At 37.6% G+C, this 11,171-nt stretch overlaps 1 protein-coding gene across 1 annotated transcript; it reads right to left on the bottom strand.

The window, feature by feature from the left end:
• Positions 1 to 1,935, bottom strand: LOC107749897 (C-X-C chemokine receptor type 4-B-like). The gene is made up of 2 exons (XM_016565121.1): positions 1,859 to 1,935; positions 1 to 1,582 (listed from the first exon to the last, which is right to left on the bottom strand). The coding sequence occupies exons 1-2, from the start codon at positions 1,871 to 1,873 to the stop codon at positions 536 to 538; spliced, it is 1,062 nt and encodes a 353-aa protein (XP_016420607.1). The 5' UTR covers positions 1,874 to 1,935; the 3' UTR covers positions 1 to 535.
• Between the last annotated feature and the right edge of the window lie 9,236 nt (positions 1,936 to 11,171).

Below are 11,171 nucleotides of genomic sequence, written 5' to 3'. Positions count from 1 at the left end.
TTAAAATTGGTGATTTTAAGGTTTTATTATGAAATAGAAGTAAAAATGCAACAATTGTGACATGATTAAATTACAACCCCGTTTAAATTTTTTTTTTTTTTACAGTGTGAGCTACCATTTCAATAAATATCAAAAAGCTTATGGGGAAATTGGAAAAGCTAAGTGCACACACACACACAATGGCAAACAATGAACTATGTACAAATAATTTACACTACACGTTCGGAATCAGACAAAAGACTATGCAACAGTTTGCTAACATTTCCTGATAAGAACTTCTGCAAGTATACAGACTTTGTCAAGGCTCTGCCTTTAGGTCCTGCAATAAAAATACTAAGGAAAAAAGTACTAACATAAAAAAAAAAATAAAAAAAAAGATTGATTTAAGTAGTTGAATAAAAAGTGTTACAAAATTATCATCAACACAACAAGTTTACAATATACAAAAAGTGTTGTAAAGTCCTTTAAAAAAAAAAAAAAAAAAAAAAGAAAGCTTAGTCATCCACGTAGGAAAGTTTTATGTACAAAGTGCCTGTTAACTGGACAGGACACTAGATGACTCTGACTCGGTAGATACCGATGATATAGGACCTCTTTTCTTGGTCAGCATCTTGTGACTTGATCTACTGCTGATGCTCAGAGCGTTACGGGCAGATTTACTGAATTTGACTCCCAGGAAAGCATAAAGGATGGGGTTGAGACAGCAGTGGAAATACGCAAGCGCCTCAGTAAAGAAGATCCATTTCTCCAGACCCTGCTCCAGGAAACAGCTGTGAGATATGACATTCAACATCACCAGAGCGTCCACCAGGATGCCGGCACAGTAAGGCAACCAGCAGATGAAGAAGCAGAGGATGAGGATGACAGTTGTCTTCAGTGCCTTCCTCTTCAGGGCCTGACCTTTGGAGCTCTTGGACAGTTTTGAGATGATGATACAGTAACAGGTCAGAATGATCAGACCAGGCAGCAAAAAGCCAACGATGATGTGCTGGAAACGGAAAACGGCCTTCCACACTATGTTCGCTTGCTGTGGGTAGGTGAGCTCGCAGATCGTATTCATGCCCGCATTGTGGACTTTGGCAAACACCAGATCAGGCACGGTGAGCAGGGACGCTGGAAGCCAAACTCCAAGGTAGATCACCTTCTCTGCGAGCAACCTCCTAAAGTTCTGGCTGTTTGTGGCACGGACGACCGCCAGGTACCTGTCCAGGCTGATGAAGGCCAGAATCAACACGCTGCTGTACAGATTCAGAGTGTAGATCATATTGACAGTGACGCACAGAAATCCCCCAAAAAGCCATCCGCTAGCCGCATCCACAGCCCAAAAGGGTAACGTGAGGACAAACAGGAGGTCGGCGATGGAGAGATGCAACCTGTATTTGTCGGTCATGTTCTTTGACTTCTTTTGGAAGCCCATCACAAGCACAACAAGTCCATTGCCAATGATTCCCAGGACAAATATAATCCCATATACAATAGGAAGAAAGATCTTCTGGAAGTCATTGCTGACCGTTAAGTCACAGAGTTCGTCAAAGTCAAAGTCTCCAGATCCGGAGTCTGAGCTGTTGTCTAAAATGATGTGCTGCAGAAAAAAACAGTACACTGATTAATTTCACATAAATTATATGTCAAAAATCACAAAGTTACATCAAACATTGTAAATTACAAATACATTTAAAAACATGAAAAATTCTTAAATATTTTAAAACAACATGCAAAACCTAAATGGTAAAACGTGACACCCAAAGTGCAGATTGCAAGACATGATAAACATAAACAACATACTAAGCCTTATTAATAAGTATTTAATCAAACATCAGACTACAGAGCGATTTACATTTGTCCTAAATAAACTTACATCATAAAAGTCCATGTTGTTCAAACAGATGAACGTATAAACCGCGCAAAAAGTCTCCACACACTTCAGTCAACGGATCATCGCCTCCAGCAGCTTTTAAATAGTCCTCCGTGGAGCCTGGCACGCCCCTTTTTATTAAACAGGGCGGGGCCATGAGGTAGGCGGAGCTCAGCAGGGCAGCGCTGAGGGCTCTCGTGCGCTGTATTATGAATGCACACTGCCTCCAATGGTTATTGACATAACCTTTATATTTGTATGTTTCACTCGTGCCTGGTACAAAAATAGTTTGTACACAGACTTTTTGCTTCAATGGCACTGCTTGTATTACAAATCCAGATAGACAGATAGATAGATAGATAGATAGATAGACAGATAGATAGATAGATAGATAGGCCTATTACAAATATACCACAAATATTGCAATGACCAAGGAAGTTTATTTTTATTCATTTTAAAACTTATTTTATATTATAATTTAAATTCAATTTAATAGCCTATTTGATGTTATTTTATTTATTTTCTAAGCAGCTACAAGGGGGATAATGAGCAGTCAGCAGGTCGTTATCGCAAATTAATTCCCTTAAGGACAATACCAGCCACTCTGTTTTGTGTTGGGGTCCTGATCATCTGTCAGGGTTTATTTTGTGTTAAAGGAACAGTTCACCCAAAAATAAAAATTTGCTGAAAAAACAAAACAAAAACAAAACTCACCCTCAGGTCATTCAAGAAGCAGATGAGTTTGTTTCTTAATCAAAACAGATTTGGAGAAATTTAGCATAATGTCATTTGCTCAGCAATGGATCCTCAGCAGTGAATGGGTGCCGTCAGAATGAGAGTCCAAACATCACAATAATCCACGAATAATCCACATGACTCTAGTCCATCTGTTAACATTTTATAAAGCAAAAATCTGTGTGCCTATAAGAAACAATTAAGGCATTTTAAATTCAAACAATCACTTCTGACAAAAATAGTCCATAATAATGCTTCCTTCAGTGAAAAATTCCATCCCTTGTTATCCTCTTACATCAAAATATTTGTTTAGAACTGTTTTGGATTACAATGTTATGCTAAATTTCTCCAAATTAGTTTCTGATGAAGAAACAAGCTCGTATACATCTTGGATGGCCTGAGAGTGAATACATTTTCATCAAATTTTCATTTTTGGGTGAACTATTCCTTTAAAGACCATCTGACTGTACATTATCCCTTACATATTCATTTAATCAGATCAGCTGAAGTGAACTTTCCCACCACCTAAAATGTCCTCCCAGACACCCCAGCAGTTTTGTTTATGATCACATTGTGTTTCTTGGGTGAAGAACAGTGTGAAGGCCGTTACTTGTGGTGGCTTTAGGCTTTGTAGTGTGATTTACTAGATGACAGGTCTCCTCTGGTCCTATTTGCAATTTGTTTCGCGCAGAACTCTGATTGCTGAAGGAACCGTGAGTGATGAAAGAAGAAGGTCACGCAGTCACTTCCATCATATGCCTAGACTAACATTTCATGACAGATCCAAACTCTCTGTGACTCTACTAAATCTCAGCTATGACAGAATCGCATTTCTTTGAAACATGAGACACTTATTTAAGTGATTTATTCGTTTCATTTTTGAGCAACATCTTTGCCATCTAGTCAACTTAGGTTTCTTTTAGTGTTTGTTGTTATGTCTGTCCTCTCATTAGGTCGATCCCTAATGGTGCTCTTAGCATTAGAGCCCCGTGGACCGCACAGATGGAATTCCTCCATCCATTGTGTTACTGTGAAACATCAACAGCATGGGCCTCTGGTGAGTAATGGATACGGAATGAAGGTGACTCAGGAAAAATATAAGTAGATGTAAAAGTGTTCACTGACAGATGAAGACATGAGAGAATTTTTATACACTTTTTCTTAAGGATCATGTAACTGTGTCCAATAACAATAAACACTTGATCCTACAAAACGTACAGTTAAGACACTTAAAGGTCTAGAGCTTATAATATAAATCACTCAGCAAATGTATACCTATAGATTATTCTTTCTGTATGTTATGTTATAATAGATCAGAAAGGCAAAGCTTGTAGTTGCAACTGCACATTACATAATGCTTATTAACTAGTAAATGGAAAATTGTGGAAATGTTATGACATGAAATATTTAAGCTTCTCCACTATTTCTAGGTCAATAATCTAATAAATTTGCAACATTTAATGCTATGATTTTCAGTTAAAGCTGCATTAAATGAGAAAAAAAGCAAACTGTAAGCATTTTCACAAGTTGATTCAGACTCAAACTCCACCGTCGAAAGTTAAAACAGGTTTTGACAGGTAATTCCAGGCTGAATTATTAACTTGGCAATGCCTCCATGTTTTGTTTTCTTTTAATTATATGAGTGAGGGTCAGGTCAGGAGGATGTGTTTCACTAACCAGAGCTAGAATCTCCCATTGTGAAATATAAGATACCCTGTCCTGAGAGCACTAAACACAATCTGTCTGTATATGCCGCCTGAACCCAGAATACAAAGGATCCGTGTGCTGTTTAGAATTCAAATAAAAAGTGTGAAGAGCGGCAAGGGAGCTAAGGAGCAGGGAATGAGCATGGAAATAAGGTAAAAGAATGCAGCAGAGATAAAGAACGAAATGTGTAAAGCCTCCAGAGAGTAAACAATGCTTGTTTTGCAGCCACAACTCATTCATGGCCGTCAGCAAGCTTGCAAAGGATCCCATTCATAATAATATGAGGGCTGAAGGATCAGCTCTGGTTCATAAGATAGTGCTTTTTGGAAAATATGCAATGATACATAATTAATCATAAAATTCAGAGCTAGGGGGTTTCCAGCTATTACGACCCAGCTGTTTGCGTGGAGACTGCTGAGATTTTTGTGCTTTGATCTGACATTAAAAACCCCAAGCAGGTTGAATTGTTGTTGTTTTTTCATCCTGATTTGCTTCTGTAAAAGTCAAATTTACTGGTAAATATAACACATGATTACAGTACAGAAATTATTCATTTGCATAACAGAAAAAAACAGATAATGATCCTCTTTAGTTATTTCAAGTGGAAAATACTAACTATGTTTTAATTAAATATGTTTTACTTAACTATTTTTTTAATGCAAAATATAATCTAAACATCTCTAAAAGCTCATTTTAAGATCAAGGGTTATTAGGTTTTTATATATCTGCTCTTTGTTGGCACATGATTTAGATCAAACTAGCTGAAAGGCTTTGTGTGAGCTGGAAAACATCTGTCATATGGTTCTGCTTTGGGATATTTATTAATGTACATGCATGTTGGATGGCTGTTGCCTAATTAATTCCAGCATCTTTGTGGTTGTGTTCTGCATATTTTTCACCCACCTCCCCTCAAAAAGAGTGAGTGAAATATAACCAGGGCAATGACATGATAAGATTTGCCCATTCATGTTCTAGCTCGGAATATTTTTCATCTTTTGTGACTAAATGGTAGTGTCACTCACATATCATAAAGCATACCTTCTCAGTTTAGGCGTGTGTCGGTGAAAAAATCCAGTTCTTATGCATTCATGACATTGATATTCAGTAGGTTTAGATACACAACCACAGTTTTAAGCCTATAGCATATCACAGAAATTTTAGGAAATGTCTTAAAGGACTGTTTAAAGTAAGTCTTATGATTGAACAATGGAAATTTTTAAGGACAAAGCTTCGCCTTATCTACGAAAGGCACCTTTTAAGCTTCCTTCTTGGGTGTGGGGCAGACTTATTGCCTTTCTGAAAGCTCTTCCTCTTATAGCATTAGGTCATGGCTTTGAGCTTTGAAATTAGAGGAGAGGGCCATTTATTCACAGGAGAATTTGTTGGACAGGCCTGAGATGTGCCTTCATAAAGTTTGGAGTCCATTTCAAAAGCTATACTATTCAGATAAACACGGTTTGCAATCAGAAATGTTGACTCTCTTTTTGCCGATTTGCTGCATGTTGTTTACACGTGAGCTATGCTGAAACCACGTAAAACAGGCAGTCACATGTTGTACCATGAGCTTCGTGTGGGTGCCCGAGGTGTTGACTTACAACAGGAAGCACTACAGTTTGCATATTAAAAAAAAAATAAAATCACTGACACATTTTCTTTGCCCACACGCCCTGACACGACTTCACTTCGAAAACGAAGGGGTAATGAAAAAGGAAAAAATAGGTTGGGTAAAATGAAATTTTAAATGGTGACACTTCCCCTGGGGTGTTGCTTGAAATTTATATTCATTATTGGCTCATAGCCCAAACAAACCACAACAGCATCTCACAAGCCTTTCTTGGATGAGATGAAGTCTGAAGGGAAGGGTGTTTGCTGTTTCTCCATGATAAGTTCCTACCTTCCTTCACTAACGACTAAATTGTGGTTTAGTGTGCAATACTGAAAGTGACCAATGGAAGACTAGTGTTAGTATGTCACATCGGATTACGAAACAGCCAAATCCTTTTTCCTAGGTTGGGCATGATAGCAAAATATAGTGTTATCGCTGCTATTTAGCTGTTATGCTGGGTAAATGTCCATTAAATGGTTAACTTTACAGGCAATCGTTTGGTAAATAGACCTCATAGGTGCAGCTTCCCTCTGTCTGTTATTCTATCAGAGGGAAATTCACTCCATAACAATTGTAACCTACATTTTTGACCGACTTGCCAGCTGTTTTATTTACAGAGCTACCTGTGTCTGACCTTCCAATAGAGCCTATTGTGTGCATTCAGCAGGAAAGCACTATGACTATCTGTGACAGAAGGGTTGAGGGGCAACCACTCCTTTTGACCCCTTTCAAGTGTCCCCAGCTCTAAATCCGCCCATATGGCCAGAGTGGCTTAAGTAGAGGAGAAAGGGCACATCAAACACATGGCCTGTTCAATTCTGCTTCACTTGACTCAGATAAGAGGGACGGTGCACCAGATGACAGCTCATAAGAGCTCATGAGTAGGTGAACGGAAGAGTCATAAGCATGCTGCTAATGAGCGTTCAGTGCACCCACAATGCAATTCAGAGTTGTTTATTATTTAGTAGGCGACTGATGTGTGATTAGTCCCCTGTCAAGTTAGATTTGAGGTAAAGTCAGTCAAGATATAGAGCAAAAACATCAGTGCTGATACTTCAAGAAAACACACAATCACAATAAAAAAAATCCCTTCATTTTCTCTTACTTATGTAAGATATTGCTATTCTAATTTCCGAGGAAGTGTTGACACATCCACGTAAGGTCACTTACTAGGACTTCTATTAAAATTATTAATCACTAGAACTTTTACTAAAATACTAAATATTAAACATACTGAATATTTGAAACTGCATTTCTTAAATTCATTTTTTATATTGTTAGTTTTGAGCCAAAATAGTCCTAAAATACTAAATATTAAATATACTTCATATTCCAAATACTTTTGTGATGTTCATTTTGAGGCAAGATAGTCCTAAATACTAAATATTCTCAATACATTTTTAAATATATTTTTAGTTATTATAAAATATTTTATAATAACTAAAAATATTTTATAAATATTTTAGTCCTAAAATAGTAAACATATTAAATATTATACATATTGTAACTTTTTTCAAAGCACTTTTATGTTTTTCATATTTTTTCACATATTATAGAGCATCTTTAATATCAGATGATCACATTTCTCACAATAACTTGTGAGAATAAATGTTTTTTTCTGTGTTTTACATCTTTAGACAGATCCAGTGGACATATTTTTAGGTTGCGAATTTTAGAATGAATGGGCACAGTGCATGCCAGACTCGAACCCACATCACCAACATGAACACCATAGCATCAAGAATATTAGTGCTGCATCAGAGCTCTGACATGCAGATATTTCTTAAACACCAGACTGAAACAAAGCACTCATAACCAGCACTGTCATATAAAGGCACACTTTGTCTTCACCAAGATCTGGTTTCTTGCCTGAAAGCAAGCCTGAAAGACGAGACCGGAGCAATGGCCTGCAGCAAGCTGAAAACAAATGGTTATTTTTCTGTGCTTCATGTCTGGAGGTGAAAGAGAGAGGAAGATGAAAAACAAGCACCTGTTAACATGACTTGTTTTTGTTCCTCAATTTCATAGGTTGTAAGCTATAATAATGGGCCCCACAGTGAAAGTCTTGGCATAATTATAGGCTTCTCAACTGTCTAAACTTCAAATTCTGACGCCTGACTGCTGTGCAATGCCAAGTACTCACAGATACTTATATTTAAGTATACATTTTTGCAAAGTTTAATTTACTTTTCATTGGGGCGCACATGCACACACACCTTTTTTGCTTATTGTTGACTTTTATTATATGCAATGCACACTATATAAATGACTCAATATTTCCCACACGGTTTATTAAACCTTTGTCATGTCAACAGATAATACTGTCTTGTTATTTGTATGTTTAAAGTATATCAAAGTCTGACACTGAAAGGAGATTCCCATGAGGCTTTGGGTTTTAAGAAAAGCAAACAGAGGACTCCCTTTCCCTGGCTAAAGTTTCCGCCTCCTGGCTTTTTCCATGGACAGACAGGGAATATAACTCCCAGCATTAAGGGCTTTGAATGTAACGGCTTCTTAGTTTATTTTGTATTACATTTCACACCACAATTTCCCTTTTTTCCTGTTATGGCTTGTTAATTCTGAGATGTCTTCACTGATAAAACCTGTTGTCTGTGAAGTAGCCAAAATATAATCCTGATATAAGCATTGTGTGTTTACTTCACATTTAACAATGTGTCAATTAAGGCTCAAACCCCTCAAAGACAGTCATAACAAAAAGTGGGGGGTCTTAAAAACATTAAACATTTTAATTATACATTTTAACTATTTTCAGTAAGCACAAAAGTTAAATTACAAGTTATTCAGCTTGTCTATTGTCACATTTGGCTGAAATCACAAAGATATATTGAACAACATGTCCACATTTTGTTTAAAAGACCATTTGGGTTGCGTGATACGAACCTCAATAGGCTATGTAGCATATTTCTTGCTTTGAGTGTAGTCTTTAAAACTAGACAAATATTAGGTGCTGTATATTTCTCATAATGTCACATTCTTCTATTCTGACTCCCTCGCAGCAATGTGTTTTGAATCGTGCTTGAATTGCATACAACTGTAAGCCCCGATTGTTCACAGCCAAAGTCCCTTCACAAGATGCAGACGATTTGACAAGGGAAATCTTGTTCAGACCTCTTACTTAGAGCACAGGAAAGTGCTCTTCACTCTCACTTCAAATCAAATCAATGTCTGATCAATCATGGGCTGTGAGCCTTCAGGGTGGCAGTGGGGATCAATCTGCCATTTTTCAGGGTGTCTGTTGACTGCTTATATCTAGGGCTACGACTGAAGCCTGTCTAATTGAATTAGCAGGGCCACGTCCCCGGGGTGGTTTCCATCTGGTTTTATATGTAACTGACAAGAAGAAGTGACTTGAAGATACATCAACAGATGCAGCTGGTAGTCCAGGAGGGAACTAAACTCTATAGAGGATGCAGAATGAGATATTATTTTGCTTCATTTCCTTGGCATGGTTTCATTACGTGTTTTGAATAAGTCACGGTAAAATACACAAGTGTTAACGGGTATAAAAGAAAAAACCTGCAGAAATTACACGTCTAATTGTACATTCTGACTGTTGTTTCCTAACAGATGTTCTGTTATTGAGAACTAAAAGCATTTCTTGTGCTAACATTTTTTCGGAATCCATGGCTGATGTTAATTAAATCAATGTTATCATTCCAGGTGATGACAACACCTGTGCTTTCGGTTCATTACTCAGACAGAATCACCTATTATTGTCCTCAGTGTCAGACACCAGAAATTATTGCTCAACCAACTTCAGAGTGCTTTGTCTTTGCCCTCAGACACCCATATCCTATTTCCTTGCTTTTTACTTGGCAGAAGATGGATTATTGTTAGTGTTTCTAAGGTCAAATCACTTATTTCACATTTATCAGGGAAGCCTCAAACACTGAACCATAAAATCATTCAAATAAGTCTGTTATTCAAATCACACTTTTAATGTGCCTGTGCCTTTGTTATAGCAAACAGCATTATGACATGCAGCAGGAGTGTAGCATTGTGTCGAAATGGCAAGAGCACTCTAGAAAGCAGGTGTTCTAAAATCACTTACATTAAGAAGTATTTGAGCACAAATGCCTGAACACCTTCCAGCAGAGCTGTTTTTACCAGTGCCATTTAGTCTGAAAAAACATGCAATAAAAAATGAAGCCGTCTGCTGATGTCTGCGGGGTAATTAGCTCTCCCTTTCACTGCCTACCAAACTTCTGCCATTCAACATGTTACTTCAAACACAGTGTTCCAGTGGCTGAACTCTTGGTGAACCTGGCCTGAGTTCTGCTGATGGCTGCAGCGTCTCATGTTGTTCAAACCTCAGAGAAACTTCCCCTGTCTAGTTAACTCCCCCATCTAACACTACAGCCTGTTTATGCATGATAAAACCGCATGTCTGAAATTAAATCAATAGCCAAGGACATTGATGAGTCACTGTCACACTACTCATCTGCGCATTTCCCTGTTTTGCACACTGATTGCGTGAGAGCAACTGTTAAAAACAAGAAGTTGTGACTTGTTTGTTTCCCTTTTTAAACACTCAGTGAGGTCACTGACAAGCTAGAATTCACACCGGTCCGCTTTCCACTGGAAAATATCTTATTTTGGTGCGTTCTTGCTCTGTGGTCTGTCATGTGGACAGGGTTCTGCAAATTCACCTCGGTGTCACCTGTAACAAGAGAGAGGCTTATTCATGATCAAGAAAGCCACTTTAAAGCATGACCTCATGCTCTATGACATTTTAACCAACCGATAGAAAGGAAAACTAAAGTGGCCGCAGAGACTCGTCAGGCTCCCCTTACGAAAAAGAAGTTTATTCAAGTGTGCTATTAGTATACTTCTTTTAAACTAAAAAATAGGAAAGTATACTTTCAGTCTAATTTTATGTACTTCTCAGACATGGGCTTTATGTACTTCTCAGAAATATACTTAAAATGACATTTAAGTATACTTGACTTATACTTAGAAAAAGTCTAAATATATTTGAGCTATACTTGTGCTCCGAGAATCCGTGTTTTCATTGTTATACGGTAGGGGGCACTAGTACACATCTTCTGTACAGAATTTCCAAAAAACACAAGTGAAGAAGAAAACGAAACAACAGATGCTTCCACATGTAATCTAACACAATCAGACATAAAACAGCATCAAAACTGTGTAACGTTATGGAATAAAATGTCGACCAATGAAGAGGTAATAAGGACTGTCAAGCTTTGGGGTGTTGATCGACTCCATCTACGTTTTGATTATCATTCT

Source organism: Sinocyclocheilus rhinocerous, unplaced genomic scaffold, assembly GCF_001515625.1.
Source record: "Sinocyclocheilus rhinocerous isolate Xijiao unplaced genomic scaffold, SAMN03320098_v1.1 scaffold1473, whole genome shotgun sequence".
NCBI lineage: Eukaryota > Metazoa > Chordata > Actinopteri > Cypriniformes > Cyprinidae > Sinocyclocheilus > Sinocyclocheilus rhinocerous.
This window is presented reverse-complemented; position numbering and strand designations above follow the sequence as displayed.